The sequence below is a fragment of the Saccopteryx bilineata genome, chromosome 2 (genome assembly GCF_036850765.1).
Source record: "Saccopteryx bilineata isolate mSacBil1 chromosome 2, mSacBil1_pri_phased_curated, whole genome shotgun sequence".
Lineage (NCBI taxonomy): Eukaryota > Metazoa > Chordata > Mammalia > Chiroptera > Emballonuridae > Saccopteryx > Saccopteryx bilineata.
Genome location: NC_089491.1, coordinates 175449181 through 175472504, shown reverse-complemented (window position 1 = coordinate 175472504; position 23324 = coordinate 175449181). Strand labels below are relative to the sequence as shown.

The following is a 23324-nucleotide window of genomic DNA, read 5'->3' as shown; positions in this document are numbered from 1 at the left end:
CCTAGCTCCTGCACCCCTACTCTGGCCAGGTTGCTATCAGGAAGCATCTCAGGAAGAAGTTTATGAGCAGAGTCCATCTAAACCTTTGATAAGGAACACTCTACAGCTGCTTGCAGGGACAGACTTTTACAGCAGGGAGTCAGGACAGCTGGAGATCTGACCGTGAAGTTAATGAGAAGGTCAAGGCTTGCTGGTGGGAAGACACTGACTGATAGCTATGATGACTTTCCAGACAGCATCAGGTTCTTTGGGTAATTGGGAAAGGGCAAAGGAGAAAAAGCCAGACAAAGACATTTACCCAGCAACTCTTATCAGAAGATGCCAGTGACTGGTGGGTGTCTGGCCACACAGGCGGCAAAAGGCCGAGGCTTAGATTTTAGTCCCGTGGTCTATTCCTTGGTGCCTGATTATTTATCACTGCCATTGTTTATGTTTGGGGGAAAATGCCCTTGAAAATGCCAATACCTTCAAGTGGATTTGTGATTTTGGGGTTAGTTTTCTGATTTGTAACAAACTATAGAAATGATCCCTGAAAGTATAGTCTTAATTTTCTGATTCGTGACATGGAGCTGGCCAAATTCCACAAGGTGCACACGGATGTGTTAAGAAAATACTATCCACTGTCACAGGCCCCTAAATACTTTTAGGGTGACAACAATAAACAAAATCCTGAATCATCAAATGGGACCCTGTAGGCAAGCAAGTGACTCAACCCCCAACCCCACACCCATCAGTTCCATTATAGTGAAAAATGAGAAATGCTGATTTGTGAAAGGTTTTTCCGGGAGAGATCCCTTCTATTAAGATGGGGGAGGGGAAGGTACTCCTTTCACTGCTTTGACTCAAGCAGGTATATCTCATAGAAGAACCCTTTATACCTCTCTCTCACTTTTTCAAGGATGAGTATCTAACAGTAGGTGTTTCATACGTATTCTTTGAATGAAAGAAAAAGGAAGGAATGTGTGTGGGGTGAGAAACATTCATTTGTGCCAGAAGGGGGTTCCAGGCAATGCACAAGTCTAAGGTTCTAGGGGTGCCAAGCCAGACTAAATCAACAAGGGTGGAAGGTGCTCACAAAGTCCAGAGACAGGTGGGCTGCAAGAGCTTGGAGCAGGTTGTGGGAAGGCAGAGCATTCTTCTAGCGCTCAGGGACTGGCGAGAGAGATGTGCAGGACCAACCAGGCAGACCCAAGGAATGGCCGCCTACAGAGGCAGAGCTGGTGAGGACAGTGCCTCCCGTCAGGCCGCTCCTCTTCCCACTGGAGACACAGAGTCTGACAAACTAGGTGAAAGGCAAGAGGTCTCATGCGAGGGACGGGGCGGGGCACTGTCTGCACCATCCTCGTGTTGGCTGGCTGGGGCGAGGAGCACGGCTCAGCGAGACCGGCAGGGCTGGGCTCTGCATGAGCTGAGCCCCGGGGCCGGTGGCTGCGCCCCTGCACTGACGCTGCCACAGTGAAGAGTAAACACGAGACAGTGAAACTGAGAGTCGGTTTCCTCTCTGTCCCTGTTCTCTCTTTTCCCCTCTCTATTTTTCTAATAATATATATATATATATATTTTTTACCCTTTTAGGAGAAAGCACCTGTTGTGGTATTAGGACACTCAGCTCTCATGTCCATGGGAAGCATCCTCTCAGTATGCTGAACTCCAAGTAGGTTCCAGACTTAGTTCTCACATCAAGGACAGAAGGTAAGAGGCCGCTACCCCACGCCCCTCTGTGAGGGCAGAGCCACCGGCTTCCAGAGTTCCCACCGTTGGCGACTAGATGACAGTGCTCACGAAGACTTGTCCCCTTACCCAGCCTGGACGTCAAGAAAGTAAGTAGAAAGGCAGAGTGAGATGACAGATGTAGAAATGGCACTGGAACCACACCTGAAGGGCCAATCAAGGTAGGACAGACTTCGTAGTGTTTATGCTGTGTCGAGAGGTTTCTGGGTGCCTGTTCCTCAGAGTTCTCTGCTTGGCTCCTGGGTTCACTCTGCTGGGCTGCTCGGCTGGCTGCTCCCCTGAGGCAGGGTCAGGATGATTCTTCCAGCGCATTGACGACCTGCTCCAGGATGTCCGGGCAGTGGTCTGCTATCTGCTGGAGAATGGCGTTGGCAAACTCCTGCAGTTCCACAGTGTCCCGCTCGCCTTTTTCTAACTCATTCTGAAGCTGAAAGGGAACGGAAAGACGAATTTCAGATGAAATAAAACAATCCTATCTGCACCGAGTTAAGAATTATTGTTTATCAATAAAGAAACACTATTTGCAACAGCATGGATAAACCTGGAGGGCATTATGCTAAATGAAATAAGACAGACAGAGAAAGACAAATATAGCTTGGGACCACTTATATGTGGAATTGGGAAAAACAAAACAAGACAAAAAAACAACCAAAAACATGGAATGCATAAAATGAGAGTAGAATGGTCATGCCAGGGGGCTGGGGCATGGGGGAAATGGGGAGAGCTTGGCAAAGGGTACAAACTTTCAGCTGTAAGATGAATACGGTCTGATGTTCTAAGGTTAAACATGGTGACAGTCAATTCTATTTACTGTATAACTGAAATTTGCTAAGAGTATAATTTAAGTATTCTCATAAAGAAAATAAGGAACTATATGAAATGATGACTGTGTTAACTCAATTGTGGGAATCCTTTCACAATGTATATGTATATCAGATCATTCTGTTGTACACTTGTAATATGTCACAATTTTGTCAATTATTCTTCAATAAAGCAAAAAAAAAAAAAAAAAGACAAGAGGCACCTTCTATGTGAAGTCTTCCTGCATCTAAATTAACAAGCAGTAAAGTATAAAAATAAATATCAAATGTCTTTTCATTAAAATGAGGTCTAAAGAAGAAGTTAGTGACTAGTCTAAGTCCCGAAGATGGCAATGTGCAGAGCTGGGGCTCCACCTCCCCCACCCCAGTCCTCTCAGTCCGGGCGAAATGCCCTCTCCACTGTGCCACGAGACCACACACATGCCCAGGTACACGGAAGAGCTCAGACAGGATCCTAACCTTGCATAATGGTCCCTGACTTAAAAAGACTAGACGTCTCCTATTTCTACTTACCACTTTTATTCAGTGCATTAGACTACCCTAACTTAGACCTGTTAATTTAGAAATGAGGTAGTCTTATTTGTTTAGAAGTAAGTTTAATTCTAACTTCTGTTTTAAACACCCTCTTTTACATCCTTTCAAGCATTAAACCAACTAAGGGCGTGAATCTGGTTCTTGCCCTGAAGATGCATTTAGGTTAATAAACGAGACAAACAGGTAAGCAGATAATTACAGCCCAGCAGGGGAAGGGCTGTAACCGAGGCATGAGCATATGCTACAGGGGAAGATGTAAGAAAAACTGTTTCATCCCGGAGGAGTCAGAGAAAATGTTACTAAGGCAACATATGATTTGGATCCTGAGAGCTGAATAGGAGTCTGGGAGATCAAAGACAGAGGAGGCTTTCAAGCAGCTGAAGCGAGTGCAGATGCAGAGATGTAGGGAAGATGAGACATTCAATACGGTGGGAGCACAAGGTAGGGGACTGGGTGGGGAACAACAGGGAAAGAAGCCACAGAGACGGATAGGCCAGGCTGTGTATGTAAAGCTAAGGAGTTCATATTTAATCTGGTTAAAACAACAACAATACAAAGTCCAAGAGTTTTCAAACAGTACAGAGACATGATCACCTTCATTTACTTAAAAGATAGCTATAAAGATAAAAACATGTTAGGCTGAGTGGAATAAAAAAGAATACATCAAGGGAGGTAATTGTTACAAACCCAGGTGAGAGTTAAGGAGGGCTGAAACGAAGGTAGGGGCTGGGGAAATGGAGAACAGATGAATGAATACAAGACTTTCCAAAGGTAGGACTGAGGGGAAGTGGAGTGAAGTGAGAGAGAATGGAAAACAATTCTGACAGTTCCAGCTGTGGATATTAGACAAATAAGACTGACAATATAGCAGGTTTTAGAAAAGAAGACAAATTAAAAATGAAGTTCATAGTCTAGTTAAGAACATAGGCTACAGAGTTAGGCTGCCTGGATGTCAATGTCAGCTCTGCCAGCTTATATGACCTGGACCTCTCTGAGCCTCAGTTTCCTCATGTGGACACTGGGGCAATAACATTTATAGGTTTTATTTTTATTTGATTTTAGAGAGGAGAAAGAGAAGGGGGGTGGAGGGAGGAGCAGGAAGCATCAACTCATAGTAGTTGTTTCTCCTATGTGCCTTGACTGGGCAATCCCAGGGTTTCGAACCAGCAACATTACCATTCCAGGATGACTATCCACTGTGCCACCACAGGTCAGGCCATTTATAGATTGTTTTAAAGATTTAATGAGATATTCCTATAAAGTGCAGTATAATGCCTGTCACACAAAAAATGCTTGATAAATGTTAGATGTTGTTATAATTATTGTTACTGTTATTTTTATTAAATCTGGTAAGATTACCCCAAAAGAACATAGAGAACCAAGTTCTAACTACAGTGTTGACAGAATTAACATACTGCCTCTTCAAATACATCAAAGAGATGGAAACAGAGTCAGCAATCTTCTTTCTGCTACATGTTGACTACTAAAAGATCAAGACATGCTAGGGTGAGGTTAGACCATACCAAGTCTTGGTACGTATCAAGGCCTGGTGTCATAGAAATACAGCTCTCTGGATGAGGACACCAAGGAGGCCAGGTGCTGATAAATACAGCTGTGCAGAATATAACCCAGAAACATTGCTGTGTGAAAAGGCCACAGCTCTGAAGTCTCTTCCATGGAACTGCACCAACCACTCAGCATGGCGAGGAGAGTGTGAGGCCATACTGCCTCAGATTCCTCCTGGAATATTTTGAACAAGTCTGGTTTGCATCTGAGCCAGTCATCTGTACTGGACTCTCTCTATAAGTCATATATTTATAGCACAAAATATTTTTATTCTATTTGGTTTCTGTTAGGTAGATAAACAGGGAGCTAATGGATACCTTTTAGTTTAATACTATTTTCAAGGTACTTTTAAATTCAATAAGTATTACACATACATTGCAGAAAATTTGAAAAAGCACCAAGAAAAAGAAATCACTTAAAACAGTATCAGGAGATATACACTGCTAAATATTTTGTCATAAATTCTTTGACACTTTTATTATATATTCCTGTAATTTTAGAAACAAAATGGCAATGATATTATATAAATTACTTATATAGATTTAGAAACTAATTTTGTTTTTACCTAAATGTATACTATAAATACATTTATTCCCAAGTCAAATTCAAATGACTCTTTTTAAAACTCAATAATTGATTCTAAATTTTTTTTTTTAGACTGAGAGTTGTTTTTTTGTGTGACAGGGTCAGAAAGAGACAGAGAGAGGGATAGACAGGGACAGACAGACAGGAATGGAGAGAGATGAGAAGCATCAATTCTTTGTTATGGCACCTTAGTTATTCATTGACTGCTTTCTCATATGTGCCTTGACCAGGGGTGGGGGGTACAGCAGACAGAGTGACCCCTTGCTCAAGCCAGCGACCTTGGGCTCAAGCTGGTGAGCTCGGGGTTTCAAACCTGGGTCCTCCGTGTCCTGGGCCCTCCGTGTCCCAGTCCGACACTCTACCTACTCCGCCACCACCTGATCAGGCTAGGCTGAGAGTTTTTTAAATTTGGACCCTGTGAGTCCTTGCATGAGGGACATAACCTTCTTAGTAAAGTCTCACATCTAAAATTGTCCTGAAGTGTAATATAAATATATAAGAAGAGTCAAGAAAACATTTTAAAGAAAAATGATGTAGCACTTGCTGTATCAGACTATAAAACATGCTATAAAAGTATACTAGTTAGAAAGTATTGTATTAATAACATTTGATCAGTGATTTAGAATATGATCAGGAGGCAATAAAGATCAATGAATATTTTAGGTTGAGTGGGCCCAGTTGTATTTAGATTCCTGCTCATACCATACATAAACATAAACTTCAGACTGGCTAAAGATTGTTTGGGGTTTTTTTAAGTGAGAGGAAGGGTGATAGTGAGACAGACTTTTGCATGCATCCCGGATGAGATCCACCCAGCAACCCGTTTTGGGCTGATGCTAGAATCAACCAAGCTAGTTTTAGCACCTGAGACTGATGTGTTTAGACCAACAAGCTATCCGCAGTGCTTGGGCTGATGTTCCAACCAATTGAGCCACTGGCTACAGGAGGGGAAGAAGAAGAGAAGGTGGAGAGGGAGAAGGAGAGGAGTAGATGGTCACTTCTCTTGTGTGCCCTGACCGGAAATCAAACCTAGGACCGTCCATATGCTAGGCTGACACTCTAACCACTGAGCAAATCAGCCAGGGCCAAAGATCTAAATGTATTTTTTAAAAAATTTTTCTTTATTAATTTTTAGAGAGGAGAGAGAGTGAGAGAGAGAGAGAGAGAGAAAGAGAGAAAGAGAAGGGGGAGGGAGGAGCAGGAAGCATCAACTCTCATATGTGCCTTGACTAGGCAAGCCCAGGGTTTTGAACCGGCGACCTCAGCGTTCCAGGTCGACGCTTTATCCACTGCGCCACCACAGGTCAGGCTAAAGATTTAAATTTAAAAAATTCTTCCCAAGTGCACACAGAAAATTCTCCAGGGTAGATCATATGTTAGACCACAAAACATGTCTCAATAAATTTAAGAAGTCTGAAATTTCATTAAGCATTATAACAGTGGTATAAAAGTAGAAATCAATTACAAGAAGTAAACTGGAATATTTACAAATATATGAATTTTAAACAATATACAATTGAAAAACCAAATGATCAAGAATCAAAAGAAATAAAATTCCTTGAGACAAATAAAAATCGAAATACACCAAAATTTATGGGATATAGAGAAACCAGTTCTAAGAGGAAAGGTCCTAGAGATAAATGCCTACATTAAGAATAAAGAAAGATTTCGCCCTGGCCAGTTGGCTCAGTGGTAGAGCATCGACCTGGCGTGTAGGAGCCCCAGGTTCGATTCCCGGCCAGGGCACACAGAAGCGCCCATCTGCTTCTCCACCCCTACCCCTCTCCTTCCTCTCTGTCTCTCTCTAACCCCTCCTGCAGCTGAGGCTCCATTGGAGCAAAGATGGTCTGGGTGCTGAGGATGGCTCTATGGCCTCTGCCTCAGGCGCTATAATGGCTCTGGATGCAACAGAGCGACGCCCCAGAGGGGCAGAGCATCGCCCCTGGTGGGCATGCCGGGTGGACCCCGGTCGGGCGCATGCGGGAGTCTGTCTGACTGCCTCCCCGTTTCCAGCTTCGGAAAAATGCAAAAAAAAAAAAAAAAAAAAAAAAGATTTCAAATAAACAACCTAACTTCATACCTCAAGGAATTAGAACAAAGCCCAAAGTTAATAGAAGAAAGAAAATAAAGGACCAGAGTGGAGATAAGAGGCATAGAGACTAAAAAGGGGGAAAAAAAGATCAATAAAACTAAGAGCCAGTTTTTGTAAAGATAAACAAAATAGATAAAACTTTAGCTAGACTTACCAAGAAAAAAAGAGAACTCAAAATCAGAAATGAAAGAGGAGACTTACAACTGATACCACAAAAATACAAAGAATCATAAGAGACTACTATGAACAACTGTATGCTAACAAATTAAAACATCTACATACAACATGTCATGGAGAAATAGATAAATTCCTAGAAACATAAAACATACCAAGGCTGCATTATGAAGAAACAGAAAATCTGAACAAACCAAACATTACTAAGGAGACTGAATCAATAATCAAAAAATGTCCCAGCAAACAAAACTCTAGGACCAGATGGCTTCATAGGTGAATTCTACCTAACACTCAAAGAAGAATTAATACCAATCCTTCTCAAACTCTTCTAAAAAGTAAAAGTGTAGGGAAAACTTCCAAACTCATCTTACAAGGTCAGCATTACTGTGATACCAAAAATAGTCAAGGACACCATAAGAAAAGAAAATTGCACGCTGATATGTATAATAAACAGTAACGCAAAAAATCCTTCAACAAAATATGAGCAAACCAAATTCAACAATATGTACATTAAAAGGTTCATAAACCATGATCAAGTGGGATTTATTCCAGGGATGCAAATAAATTCAATATCCGCAAATCAATGAATGGATACATGATATTAGAAAAGTGAAGCATAGAAATATAAAATCATAAAAATATAAGATCATTTCAATAATTTCAGAAAAAGCATTTGAACAAATTCAACACCCATTTACGATAAAAAAAATGGTCAGGTGGCCCTGGCCGGTTGGCTCAGTGGTAGAGCATCGGCCTGATGTGCAGAGGTCCCGGGTTCGATTCCCAGCCAGGGCACAGAGGAGAAGCGCCCATCTGCTTCTCCACTCCTCCCCCTCTCCTTCCTCTCTGTCTCTCTCTTCCCCTCCCGCAGCCGAGGCTCCACTGGAGCAAAGATGGCCTGGGCGCTGGGGATGGCTCCATGGCCTCTGCCCCAGGCGCTAGAGTGGTTCTGGTCGCAACAGAGCGACGCCCCGGAGGGGCAGAGCATTGCCCCCTGGTGGGCAGAGCGTCGCCCCCTGGTGGGCGTGCCGGGTGGATCCTGGTCGGGCGCATGCGGGAGTCTGTCTGACTGTCTCTCCCCGTTTCCAGCTTCAGAAAAATGCAGGAAAAAGGAAAAAAAAATGGTCAGGAAAGTGGGCACAGAGAAAACATACCTTAACATAATAAACACCATACATGACAAATCCAAAGCTAACGTCATACTCAATGGTAAAAAACTGAAAGCTTTCCTCTAAGATCAGGAACAAGACAAGGATGTTCACTTTGCCACTTTCACATAACATAGTATTACGAGTTTTTGCCAGAGCAATTAGATAAGAAAAAGAAATAAAAGGTATCTGAATCAAAAGAGAAGTATTTGCAGATGACATGTTGTATGTAGAAAACCCTAAAAAGCTCCCCTCCCAAACTGTTAAAACTAATAAACAAAATCAATATGCAAAAATCTGTTGTGTTTCTATATATGAATAAAAATCTCTGAAAGAGATATTCAGAAAGCAACCCCATTTATAACTGTATCAAAAGGACTAAAATACCTGTGAATAAATTTAACCAAGGAGGTAAAAGACTTGTACACTGAAAATCCTAAGATGTTGATGAAAGAAGTTGAAGACATGAATAGAAAACTTCCATGCTCATAGCTTGAAATAATCAATATTGTTAAAATGTTCATACTATCCAGAGCAACCTACAGATTCAATGCAATCTCTATCAAGATTCCAACAGTATTTTTCACAGAAATAGAAAAATCCTAAAATTTGTATGAAACTAAAAATGATTCCAAACCACCAAAACAATTTTGAGAATGAAAAACAAAGCCAGAGGCATCATGATCCCTGATCTCATACTATATTACAAAGCTATAATTATAATGGTATGGTATTGGCATAAAAGCAGACACATAGATCAATGAAACAGAACAGAGAACCCAGAAATAAACACACACATATCTGGCCAATTAATTTATGACAAACGAGTCAAGAATACACAGTAGGGAAAGGATAGTCTCTTCAATAAATGGTGTTGTGCAAACTGGATAGCCACATGAAAAAGAATGAAACTGGGCCACTATCTTACACTGTACATAAAAGTTAACTAAAAATGAATTGAGATTTGAATGTAACACTTGAAATCTAAAAACTTCTAGAAGAAAACATAAGCAGTAAGCTTCTTGACATTGGTTGTGGTGATGATTTTTAGATTTGATATTAAAAGCAGAGGCAACAAAAGCAAAAAGAAACATGTGGGATTACATCAAACTAAAAAGTGGTTTCCATCAAAAAGGCAACCTATCGGTTCTGGCTGGTTGTCTCAGCATTGGCCTGGTGTGTGGAAGTCTCGGGTTCGATTCCCAGTCAGGAAACACAGGAAAAGCACCTTCTGCTTCTCTACCCTGCCCCCCCCCTTCCTCTCCCACAGCCATGGCTTGAATGGTTCAAGCAAGTAACTGAGGATGGCTTCATGGCTTCACCTCAGGCACTAAAATAGCTCGGTTGCTCGAGCAACAGTGTAGTGGCCCCAGACGGGCATAACATTGCCCCACAGGGGGCTTGTTGGGTGGATTCTGGTCAGGGTACATGTGGGAGTTTGTCTGTCTGCCTCCCTGCCTCTCATTTAATAAAAAAAATAAAGAAAAGGCAACCTACCAAATGGGAGAAAATATCTGCAAGTCATATATTTAATAAAGGGTTAATATAACAAATATATAAAGAACTCATACAACTCAATAGCAACCCCTGCCCCAAACTAATCTGATTAAAACATGGGCAGACAGGCGCTGGGGATGGCTCCTTGGCCTCTGCCCCAGGCGTTAGAGTGGCTCTGGTTGCGGCAGAGCGACGCCCCGGAGGGGCAGAGCATCGCCCCCTGGTGGGCAGAGCTTCGCCCCTGGTGGGCATGCCAGGTGGATCCCGGTTGGGCGCATGCGGGAGTCTGTCTGACTGTCTCTCCCCGTTTCCAGCTTCAGAAAAATACAAAAAAAAAAAAAAAAAATGGGCAGAGGGTCTGAGTAGACATAATTCTAAAGAAGACATACAGATGACCAACAGGTATATGAGAAGGTGCTCACTCAGGGAAATGCAAATCAAAACCACAATGAGATATCATTTTACACCTATTAGAATGGCTATTATTGAAAAGACAAGAAATAATAACTGCTGCTGAAGGTGTGGAGAAAAGGGAAACCTCATGCCTTGTTCGTATGTAGACTGGTGCAGCTTCTATGGAAAACAATATGGAGGTTCCTCAAAAAATTAAAAATAGAACTACAGTATGACTCATCAATTTTGCTTCTAGATATTTATCCAAAGAAAATGAAAACACTAACTGAAAATGATATATGCACCCCCACTTCACTGCAGCATTATTTATAATAGCCAAGACCTACATGTCCACTGATGGAAGAATAAAGAAAATGACCTTGGCTGGTTGGCTCAGTGGATAGAGCATTGGCCCAGTGTATGGAGGTCCTGGGTTTGATTCCCAGTCAGGGCACACAAGAGAAGAGACCATCTGCTTCTCTTCCCCTCCCACTCTCTTTTCTCCCTCTTCTTCACCCGCATCCAGTGGCTCGACTTGCTCATGCATCGGCCTTGGGTGCTGAGAATAGCTCGGCTGACTGAAGCATCAGCCCCAGATGGTGCTTGCCAAAATGCCCTGGTCGAGTGCTCCTCTTATCAAAAAATGTAATATAAAAAGGTGAAGGGAGTCAAAACATACAAATTTCCAGTTATAAAGTAAATAAGTCCTGGGGATGTAATATACAGCATGGTGACTATAATGAATAATACTATATTGTATGTTTGACATATGCTAAGAGAGTAAATTTTAAAAGTTCTCATCACAAGGAAAAGAATGTGTAACTATGGGCAGTGATTGATGTAACTAGACTTGTTGTGATGATCATTTTGTAATATATACAAATATCAAACCTTTATTTTGTATACCTACAACTAATATGATGTCAATTATATCTCTATAAAAAGTTATCAAAAATAATATCATGAAAGTACTAAAAGCAATTAAAAAAAAAATCTTGGGCTGCGGACACAAAGAAAAGCAGGTAGTCTGTATCCTGGAAGAGGGCCCTCACCAGAAACAGACCATGCTGGCATCGTGATCTTCAACTTGGCCTCCAGAATGGTGAGAAATAAATATGTTGTTAATAAGCCACACAGTTTATGGTATTCTGTTATAGCAGTCTGAACTGACTAAGGCAGGGGGTAATGCATTTAAAAAAACCTATAAAAGAAAGAAAAAGGGGCAAATTGGACTAAATAGAAACTTAAAATGATTATATGGAGACTGAAGAGATATAACAAATTAAAATACAAATGATGGCTTAGGAAACACTTATAATAAATAAGACAAAGGACAAAAAGACACAGGAAGGATGTCAACATATTGAGTGGTACTATAAGCCTAATAACCTAATAGAAAAATGGGCAGAGGATATAAACAAAAAAAATCACAGAAGAGCCTGACCAGGTCATGGCGCAGTGGATAGAGCATTGGATTGAGACACAGAGAACCCAGGTTTGAAACCCTGAGGTCACTGGTTTAAGCACGGGGCTCATCAGGCTTGAGCACGGGCTCACCAGCTTGAGCACGGGCTCACCAGCTTGAGCACGAGCTCACCAGCTTGAGCGAGGGTTGCTGGCTTGAATGCGGGATCATAGACATGACCCCATGGTTACTGGCTTGAACCCAAGGTCACTGGCTCGAGCAAGGGGTTACTCGGTCTGCTGTAGCCCTCTGGTCAAGGTTCATATGAGAATGCAATCAATGAACAAGTAAGGTGCTGCAACGAAGAATTGATGCTTCTCATCTCTCTCCCTTCCTGTCTGCCTGTCCCTATCTGTTCCTCTCTCTGACTCTTTCTGTCTCTAAAACACACACACACACAAATAGAAATACCAGTAAGAAATTCAAGAATGTATGCACACGCATGTTTACCAAGGCAATCTGTAAGAGTGAAAATTATTAACAAACTTAGTGTCAAACAAGAGAAGAAAGAGATCTTTCTTTGGACTTATGAAAAAAATGTATGAAAGCAAAAACAGAATTACTGAGTGGCTAATTTGAGTGGATGGAAGGACTTTCAGTTTCACTCTATATACTCCTGTATTGTCTAATACCACAAGAAGCATCAATTTTATGATAAATGAATAAAATTATGTAATATAAATATTCAAAGCTATATGCATTTTAAATATGTAATTATTATATTGTTAAGACATTGAGAAGGAACACAAGTGTTCACCCAAAAAGTACCGACCCGCCAATGAAAAGAAATGAGATCCTGCTACCTGCTCCAGCACGAACCCTAGAACATTAAATGAGAGAAGCCAGTCACACGTACTGTATGATTCCATTTTTATAAACTGTCCTGAGTAGGCACAGCCAGAGTTGGAAAGTAGGTGAGTGGCTGCCTAGGGTTGGGGTGAGGTGGGGTAGTTGGGAGGCGCCGCTCATAACCCTGAATTTCTTTTTGAAATGATAAAAATGTTTGCAAACTGAGTGTGGTGATGGTTGCACTATTCAGTGAACATATTAAACCCACTGATTCATACACTTTAAATGGCTGTAGAATATGGTGTAGAATTGAGTTTTACATCTCAATAAAACTGTAGAGAACTACTGGCTGAGGATTCCATGCAAAACACTGAGGAGGAAATGCCCCCAGAGCGTTCTAAATTGCTACTGCCTCCAGTCTGGGCAAAAAAGAGTTTCTGAAAAATGTGGCAGCTGACATTAGAAGACAAAAAACTGGTCATTCCAAACAGAAATGTCATGTAAGCTAATAAGGCCTGGAGGGGTAAGGCACTGGGCTGTGTACTGATGTCCAGGAATGCCGGAATCACTGGGTCTGGAAAGAAGCAATGCCAGCTCCCAGAGATGGACAAAGGCCCTGGGCCGGCCAGGCCGGGGCACCATCCTGCCGAGGACCCTCCCCACCCCCAGTCCATTACACGAGGCTGCAGTGAAGCCACACCTAGGGAACTGTGTTCCATTTCAGGCACCTCATTACCATAAAAATGAAGACAAACTGGAATAAGTTCAAAGAAAAGTGGCAGGCATGACTAAGAAGCTGAAGGGGTCCTTTCATGAGGCAGGATTAGAAGATTTAAAGAGTAGACCTGAGTAACTGCACACTATAGGAGGGAATGTGATTATTACCCACAAATGGCAGCAGGGCATAAACAAGAAGGGGCAGAGTGATTAGTATGGGAGGAAGTATAAGTAAAGATGCTGAAAAAAGATTAGGAGACAAAAACCCCTCCCAGAGATAGACTAGAAGGCTTTGCCTTTTCCAAGGTCTAATGAATGGTTTGCCCAGGAAAAGGTGTTTAAAAAAAATAAAGAGGATCAAAAGAATCAAAGAGTTTAGAGAAGGAAGTGTTCCTTCATTAGCTGCAGTGTCTTTACATCTGGTAGGCCTTTCTCTGTCCTCCAGGGAGTGTGCATGGTTTGTATTTTATCTGAAAGCAGCATTAGATGTGGCATGGTTGAGCTGGAGAGATTTCATTGGCACTTGATCCATTATATGCTAAAATCTCCAGTCTTAAAAACAAAACAAAACAACAAACCTCAAAGATCAATCTTTCTCATGAAACTAGAATTACTTTAAAAATGAGGGCTTTTACTCTGACTTTGAAATGCAAAGCTTTAGTCATTCTGAAGTCAAAGGAATACAGGAACCTTTTGGACCACTTAGGACAGAAAGGCAGTACGAAGTAGACAAACTAAGAATTTAGATGTGTTACATGGCACAGGTGTGAAAACAAATCTTGAAATGCATTAGTACCTTGTTATGTCAACATATTTTGTTAGCATGTGCAGCAGGTCCTGTGGACAAATTGGGAAGGGTGTACTCCAGCTTCTGAAACTTGTAATATACCAGATCTCACTCAAGATATTCTTGTTCCCTCTTCTTCCCCCAGCCCACTGGCCACCCCACACCCCCATGCCTCCTACCCACCTCACCTCCTCCCCAAAGAAATACCCCTTTATACTTAAAACCAAAAAGAATTTCCCCAAAGTACAAGCATGTAATGTTGGGAATTTAATGAAAATGCTAATTATATCCTAGCTGCAATAAATTAAGTTCTTCTCTCCCTCTTTACCTTCGTTGTTAAAGCTACAAATCCATCAGTGCAAGTACTACACTGAAAAATAGTATTTTGTTTACTTTCTTAAAAGCACCACAAGTATATGTGTAGAACCTAGGTTCACACGATCCCTTCCCTGGATATGAACAACCTTCTGTGTATGTACTCCAAGCTTTGCATCCAAAGACAAACAACAACACACTTAAAAACACTTCTGGAGTGAAATACTTTCCACTGAACTGCAAAACAAATTTGTTCTCATACTCCTGCGAGCTCCTTCTGTAAAATGCACATTAAACCTCCTATCTCAGCACTTCAGTCTCCTCCAAATACAAAATATCTACTATAACCTCTTCTTCAAGCCTCTTGGGCACCGGCACCTCGAGATTTAGTGGAAAAGTCCTTCCCCACTAAACCTTACTTTAACCGAGATGCTCTGAAGGAAGGAACTATTGAAATAATAAATGGACAGGCGTGTACCGCCATTAGAGAAAATATAAAATAACAAGTTCTGCTAAAAGAAACAGGGATTTGAAAATGTGGATTAGAACGACACAAAAGCACCAGGTTGGGCCGCTGCAAACTTCCTGCCTGTGGGGTCTGGCGCTATTAGTGGCAAAGGGCACAACACTAATGGTGGCTCAGCGCCATTCACTGTACAAGCAGCGAGGGCTCCGGGGAAACTGTTACAGGTAAGGCAGCAACGAAACGTCCTACCTCAAAATGACCCCACAGCGCTCCTTGTTGCTCCTTCTTCCGTGGCCCCACCTCTTCAGTTAGCTCTGTGCTTACGATCTCTCCTCTGTCTAGGTCCTTCACCAGGGACTCTGAGGACACTCATCCTGGAAACAGCTTTCCAATCTGTATCTCTCACAAACTAGTACTATTTTTTTCTCTTTCTCTCACCATCAAGCATCTCAAGAAGAGTGGTCTATGTATAGCATCTGTTTCTCATTTCCTTTTGTAACATCTTTTAGTTTTGCCATTTTACCAAAACTGCTCTCTCAAAAGGTTACTAAACTAAGACCTCTACATTAAGGACTATAAAACATTATTTAGAGAAATAAAAAGTATCTTAGATTCCACATATAAGTGAAACCATATGGTAAATTTGTCTTTCTCTGACATTTCATTTAGCATAGCGTAATACCCTCTAGATAGATCCATCCATGTTGTCACAAATGACAAGATTTCATTCTTTATTACTGCTGCCTAATATTCCACAAACAAAGAAAACAAAACCAGACTCATAGGAACAGAAGAATATAGTTAATAATATCGTGATAAGTTTACATGGTGACTGATGATTATTAGAATTAGTGAGGCAATCACATTTTAAGGTATAAAAATGTCAAATCACTATATTATATACCTGAAACTAATATAACCAATATAAGATTGTATACTGGCTATACTGAAAGAAAAAATATATTAAATGGAGGGAGGCAACACAACCATGGATTGGAAGACTCAATATTGTAAAAGTGTTAATTCGGCCCAAAATAACTTATAGATTCAATATAAATCAAAACTACCAGATATGTGTGTGTAAATTGACAAGGTTATTCAAAGTGTAAACGGAAATGCCAAGAGCCCAGGCTAGCCAAAACAACCTTGAAGAACAACAGTTTTAAGAACACGGAAAACTGTCATGAAGAAAAGTATAATACAGCTTGCAATTGGCACAAAAAAAGATCTATAGACCAATGAAACAAAAAGAATCCAGAAAAACAGCTCAAACCTGGGAATAACTAAGATGTCGACCAACAACTAAATGATAAATTATGTTATATTTATGCAATGACATACCACACAGTAATAAGAATGAAGTGTATCTACGTGTATCTAATGTATGCTCTTCATAAACACAATGTTGATGAAAGAAGCTAGACACAGAAGAGTTTACACTGTATGATTTCAGGTACATAAAGTTCAAAAATATACAAAACTAATCTGTGGCATTAAAAGTCAGCTCCCCCTCTCAGGGTGGGGCAGAGACTGAGAAGGCCAAGACAGAGGCTTCCGGTGCTGGCGAGGCTCTGCTTCCTGGGCCAGGTGTTCACTAGGTGTGTACAAAAGTTCAGCATTGCATAAGCAGGACTTGTGTACGGTCTGTATGCATGTATACTTTAAAACTCAAATATCTCCCAAAACACAAATCTCAAGGATCACCCAACAGCACAATCCAATGGTCTTGACTCAAGTTTTCATCCTATCTGAGCCCTTCTGTGTTATCTGCCCCTGATAACGCCTCCTAGTTCTAAAATCGTCTCCCCTCTTGACTTCCTGGCTCTCCTTCGCCTACCCATCCCTTTCTTACCTGTCCTGTGGCTGTTCCTCTTCTTTCTGCTTCCTCTAACGTGTTCTGGGGAGTCTGGAGGTCTAAGAGGTCTGATTTTCCTCTCACACCTCAGCTTGGATAACTCTATCTTTAGCTTTATACAGCGGTAATAATATGAACAACTAACTTATTGGTCATTTACTATGGGACAAGTATTGTTGCAAGTGCTTTAGCACATTAACACTTTAGTACATTAATCCAGTTTCTTTGCCAATTTAATTACTTCTACCGAAGTGTCCTTTTTTGGGATTGTAAAACCTTTTTTATTTAGCACAGAAAATTACACTCATATATGAAAGAAAAGAGAATAGTATAACTGTTATTTGACCTAAATTTAACCATTATCAAGGTATGTCAATATAATTACAACTCTAGTTCCCTTCTGTCTCCTGAGTTTCACTCACATTTGTCAAATATATGCCTGATAAATATTTCTTTTGTGAATATTGAACTCATACATCAAGTCATACTGTCCATATTATACTGCTCACAAAAATTAGGGATATTTCAAAATAAATAATGAAGCGATAGCATATCCCCTAATTTTTGTAAGCAATGTATTTAATAAACTGTTCTTTGCATTTAGTAATTGCTACCGTTTTCCATGTGGTTAAATATTCTTCTAAAACACACTCTTCTGTGAGATTCCTGTCACTGCCCTTTTCAGGCTGCTTCTTTTGGTTTCGGCTCTTCATTGATGATCATTTTCTGGGCACAACCCTAAATACAATCTCTTATATCCAACCATCTCTTGTTTGCAACCGCTGTACAACCACTTCAACCCTGGCTTTGAGAGCAATCTTTCTAATCCAGTTGAGTCAGATTCCCTCCTCTTTTTCCAATGTCTTCAATGATTCTCCACCTATAAAATGGAGTGTAAGTTTCTTCTGCAAGGCAGCTACCACCTGGCAGCCCCACCCTCCTTTTCCAGTTTCATCTCCTGGTGTGTCCTTGCCATTCCTGTCTTTGCTTTATTCCGATGCAGATCCCTCATTCCAGAATGTGGACCATCTCACCCCGACACGCCTTGCCCGCCCACTGCCCTCATCCCTCCTGGCTGAGCTCAGCTGCCCCTTTCCTCTGTGAGGCCTTCTCTATTCAGAGGTGAGTACTGCTAAAGCATTAATTCTGTCTTGTGTTTCAACAGCTGGTTCTATGTTAATCCCCCAACTCTTCTGCAAACTTTTTTTTTTTTTTTTTTTTTTTTTTTTTTACAGAGGCAGAGATAGACAGGGACAGACAGACAGGAACGGAGAGAGATGAGAAGCATCAATCATCAGTTTCTCGTTGCGACTTCTTAGTTGTTCATTGATTGCTATCTCACATGTGCCTTGACCGTGGGCCTTCAGCAGACCGAGTAACCCCCTGCTGGAGCCAGCGACCTTGGGTCCAAGCTGGTGAGCTCTTTGCTCAAGCCAGATGAGCCCGCGCTCACGCTGGTGACCTCGGGGTCTCTAACCTGGGTCCTTCCGCATCCCAGTCCGACCCTCTATCCACTGCGCCACCACCTGGTCAGGCTGCAAACTTCTTTTTTGTATTTTTCTGAAGCTGGAAACGGGGAGAGACAGTCAGACAGACTCCCGCATGCGCCCGACCGGGATCCACCCAGCACGCCCACCAGGGGCGATGCTCTGCCCCTCTGGGGCGTCGCTCTGCCGCGACCAGAGCCACTCTAGCGCCTGGGGCAGAGGCCAAGGAGCCATCCCCAGCGCCCGGGCCATCTTTGCTCCAGTGGAGCCTTGGCTGCGGGAGGGGAAGAGAGAGACAGAGAGGAAGGAGGGGGTGGGGGTGGAGAAGCAAATGGGCACTTCTCCTATGTGCCCTGGCCGGGAATCGAACCCGGGTCCCCCGCATGCCAGGCTGACGCTCTACCACTGAGCCAACCGGCCAGGGCTGCAAACTTCTTGATGAATTGTTTTTTTACAAACCCATGCTGCCTAGCAAAATTCCCCACACATAGCAAACTATCACAAAACGACCGGTGACTAAACTCAAGGAACAGATGCTATTTCTGGGGGAAAACATTGATATTTTTCCAAAAAGCTTTTTAAGATAAAAACTGAAGCGTCTCCAAATCAAGACTGTGTGCAGGTGTGATAGGAAGGCACATAAACTGTGCACTGTAGCACCCATTTTGTTTAAAGTGTTCAAAAGATGGAATACAGGGCAAGCACAGGATACTAAAGTGGCCTTTGGCAGGGATTTTCTGGCCTTGTTTGCTGAATGTTATATCATAATGTACTCAGTTCTTAGTAGTGATTCCAGCCCTCCCTGAACTCGGAGTAGTAATATGATTTCTAGAGGGCCTTGAGCCAAGAATCACAATTGCAACAGCAACTCCATCTGAAGCAAGTTGCTCAAAGCAACACACATCTGAAGTGCGCACAGCAGAAGGGAAGAGGGAACGCTGCAGCCTCCACCTTGGGTCAGGGAGAAGCGGCCAGAAAGCTCAGGAGAGAGAGAGGCATTTCAGAGATGATGTTCTACAATCTCACACCCAACAAAAACACTGTTATGAAAGCCTGGCTGTAAGGGAATCGGCTTGAGCTCCCTTCCTGCTTTCAGTGTTAGGAAAACTGTCAGGGAACAGACCGACAGTGCAAAGAATGATAAGGAACGAGGCTAGGCTGGACAGAGGAATGGAAGTAGTGCTGCGGGATGGGCTGACCGCATCAAGGGAGGCCGCCCAGCCATTGCCGTGTCCAGCAAAGGTCTGACTGGGGAAGACGCACTGTATGCTCCACAGCTGAGGAGAGGCATCAGGAAGAGCTAATAGAAACCCATGAAATAAGAAAATCTTGAGAGAACATAACTTTATTTCAAGGCAAATGACTCTATTCACAACCATAAAAGATGCCACGTACAGATGGGCACAAAGGAGGGATGGTTAGGAGAGGTTACTGCACGATGGTTGTGGCTGGCAGTGACTCAGATGAATTCCTCTCTGTAGATGATTTGGTGGTGAGGATATTATACAGAGATGACTAGTTTGGTATAATAAGCCAAGAATTTGAACTGGAGGTTTTTAACAGCTAGGTTCTCAGATGCACAAGCCATGAGGTCGGAGCTGTAAGCTGGCATGATGATGGAAGCTTTTAGAGGTGATGGATCACGCTGAAATGGTCCTTCTGTCCTGTCCAGATCTGGGCTGCTGCCCCCAGCCCACATTAGTGGGCTATTTAACTACATCTGCTTAGGAGAGATGAAGACATAAAATAACTTCCGAGTTTAGATTTTTGAATAACTAGAATAAGTGGCAATGTATTTTGCCATAATGCTTGTTGACTAAAGCATCAAATATAAATCTTATGTGGTCAGAGGGATCTGAGGGCATAGTAGCTATTTCTTGTCTAGTCATTTACTTTTCTACAGGTATTCTGGTTACCTTTTTACTTTGTAGAATTCCTCTAACATTTAGTTCCAGGGGCAACTAAATAAAGCTACTCTTGAAGGACACGTCCTAGGACTATGTCCCACAGGTTAAGACTAATATTTTGAGTGTAAGCTTGTAGCTTGAACTTCCCAGCTTTCTTTCTAAGTCTCCACTCACCCTAGCTGCGTGTGTGCAGAGCCAGAGCTGAGCCACCATGGCCCCAGGCTCTGCCAGCGCAGCGGAGGCGGTGGTGATCATGAGGTCACTCCTGGGTCTCCCCCTCCCCACCTCCTCCGCCTCCTAATGAACTTCTTTGCCAGGCAGTATCTGACTTTGTTTTTATAACTGCTGCTGTTGCTTAGGCCAAAAGTAAATAAGATGTTACTGCTCTTCCATGACTAACATTGAGCAAAATGTCATAATAAAAATAAAAGTTTAGCTCCATTCCACCAAGGGGCCTGTTATGTACATGACTCACAAAGTGTCCAGGCCACACAGTGTGACAATCCACAGTAGGCACCTCAAGATCCACTGGTGAAATAAAGGAACTTCTTCTTTTCCTTACCTCATGACAAAGACAGTGAGGAGGAGGGAACCCCACGTATGTCAGTCTCTCAAAGAACGAAAACCACACAATTACTTTCTAGTATTATCAAGAGAAGTTTATGACTGGCACATAGTATATTTAGCTCCCTAAATATTTATTGAATGAATGCTTGCCATATGCCTTAGGGTAGCTGAATTTTTAAAAGCTATATCATCAGGCCTGACCTGTGGTGGCGCAGTGGATCAAGCGTCGACCTGGAAATGCTGAGGTCGCTGGTTCGAAACCCTGGGCTTGCCTGGTCAAGGCACATATGGGAGTTGATGCTTCTAGCTCCTCCCTCTGCCTCTCTCTCCTCTCTCTCTGTCTCTTGCCCTCTCTCTTTCCTCTCTAAAAATGAATAAATAAAAACATTTAAAAAAATAAATAAAAGTTATATCATCAGGTATTTTTTACCTTTTGTTTTCAAAGGTTAAAAACAAAACAAAACAAAATATCATGAGCTTCTCTGCTTCCCTACAATGGCTGAGAACTCTGCCCTGTGAGCGTGGGAGCTCCCTCATCTGGAAGGAAATAAAACAGTTAAGATTTTTAGTGAATATTAAAACAATCACGTAATTTCATTTTCTACACTAACCCTGTCCTCCACAAAATATTAAAAAGCGGAACTACTAAATCTAAAAGCAGGCCAAATCTGAGACTTAGACTCAGAAACCTGAAAGGGAGCTAACAGAACTACCAGTTTAGTTCTCTGAACATCCAAGTAGGACAAGCAAGGCCTCGAGAGGTAAAGAAGCCAGTGAAGTTCAGACGGACAGAAGTGTCTGCTCAGAACTTGTGTTATCCTACCAGCCCCAACCAGTGAACACATAGCTTCTCCATAAAGAAAAAGAGGAAGTCTCCCATGCATCGGAGGGAAGTTTTACAAGAAATCTGGTCTTGTTAGCTGACTATCAGACCTCTCAGAGTTGTCTTATCACTCACTGTTGCTTATCATTCTTTTGAAGGTTCGACAGTCATGGTTTTGTGAAAGTCAACAACTGAGAGGTCAAGTGACACAGGCAGAAGTAGACAAATGAACTGGGGTTAGTGGCTATCCACAGGGCCAAAGCACATGCTGCTAACACCTGAAACTCCTTACATATAGGAGGAGTTAGAAACAGGCACATACAATGGGTATTTACAGTCTAGTTTTAGACAGTTATCTCTACATAAACCAGCACAAACTTTTGCTTTATAATGAGTCTATTATGTACTTGCAGATGTCACTCATGTGCTAATGTCTTGATTTCTAACCCGCTTATGTCTAGACACTTCTAAAGTGCTGGTTGCTTTCCTGACTGAAACATTCTTCCCTGGCTAATTTTATTTTCTATGTGATATTCTATGCCTATGAGAACCTCCCAAGTTAGCATCTTTCTTGAAAGGCTATATCAGAATATCGGTGTTAGACCTTCTCTGAACAAGTGAGGGAAGGGAGTGGACAGAGAAGAAGCATGGCAAGAAAGCAAAAGACAGGGATACAAAAGATAAAAGTGGGAACAGAAACCTTCCCTCCCAAAACCCAATAGAAGATTTTCACTGGTCTGACTGGCCCCCATAAGTAGTATTTCAAGACCCAGTGTCATCTCTCCTATAAAAATGTTTCTGGAGTACCAACGAACAGGGGTGAGCATCCCACTCAAAGAACAAGCCAACTGTGACTACAGTGATACCACTGTATTGTGTAATTGAAATTTGCTAAGAGAGTTGAACTTAAAAAAAAAAAAGGTAAAAAAACCCCAAAACAAAATGGTAAATATGTTAAGTAATGAATGTGTTAACTCAATGAGGGAAATCTTTTCACAATGTACACATATAGCAAATCATCACACTGTGCATTTTAAACATCTTAAATTTTGTCAATTAAACCTCAGTAGAACTAAACCAGTGATGGGCAATCTTTTGAGCTTGGTGTGTCAAAATTTGCCAAAAACCCGAGCATAACTCGGGTGGTGTGTCACTTTGAGAAAAAACCCATAATTTTGCGATATTTATAGTTAAAATAACAAAAATGTATAATTGTAATATATAACTGTATTTAATAAACCAAAAAGTAATTATTTAACTTACCTGCTTAGTGACTTATCTGTCAGTCGGTTTCTTTTGATGTTATTTAACTCGTGTGGAGTGCCATGAACTAAGATAAATGAGGAGGAGGGGGAATTCTTTAACGTGCCTACTAGTGACTTTTTTGTTGCTGAATTTCATTGGCTAAATCTTCAATTGAAGGTTGGTATTTTGTACACTTCAAGCGCAAGCAAGTGCTACTAACTTCATCTGTCAATCTGTTTCTTTTGTTGGTTTTGATATTATTATTATTATTATTTTTGTATTTTTCTGAAGTTGGAAATGGGGAGGCAGTCAGACAGACTCCTGCATACGCCCGACCGGCGTCCATCTGGCATGCCCACC

General features: G+C 41.8%; 1 protein-coding gene and 1 non-coding gene across 10 annotated transcripts in view; one reads left to right on the top strand and one right to left on the bottom strand.

Annotated features, from left to right (window-relative positions):
• Window positions 1-1566: 1566 nt before the first annotated feature.
• Window positions 1567-23324, bottom strand: part of ERC1 (ELKS/RAB6-interacting/CAST family member 1) — a 550202-nt gene continuing 528444 nt past the window's right edge. For all 9 annotated transcript variants that reach the window (XM_066258688.1, XM_066258691.1, XM_066258683.1 and 6 more), the window contains one exon: window positions 1567-2158. In XM_066258688.1, the coding sequence (XP_066114785.1) occupies window positions 2021-2158 (138 nt within the window). In that variant the 3' untranslated portion in view covers window positions 1567-2020. The remainder of the gene's footprint in view (window positions 2159-23324) is intronic.
• Window positions 8223-8298, top strand: TRNAI-GAU (transfer RNA isoleucine (anticodon GAU)). The gene has a single exon. It is a non-coding gene; the product is annotated as a tRNA-Ile (tRNA).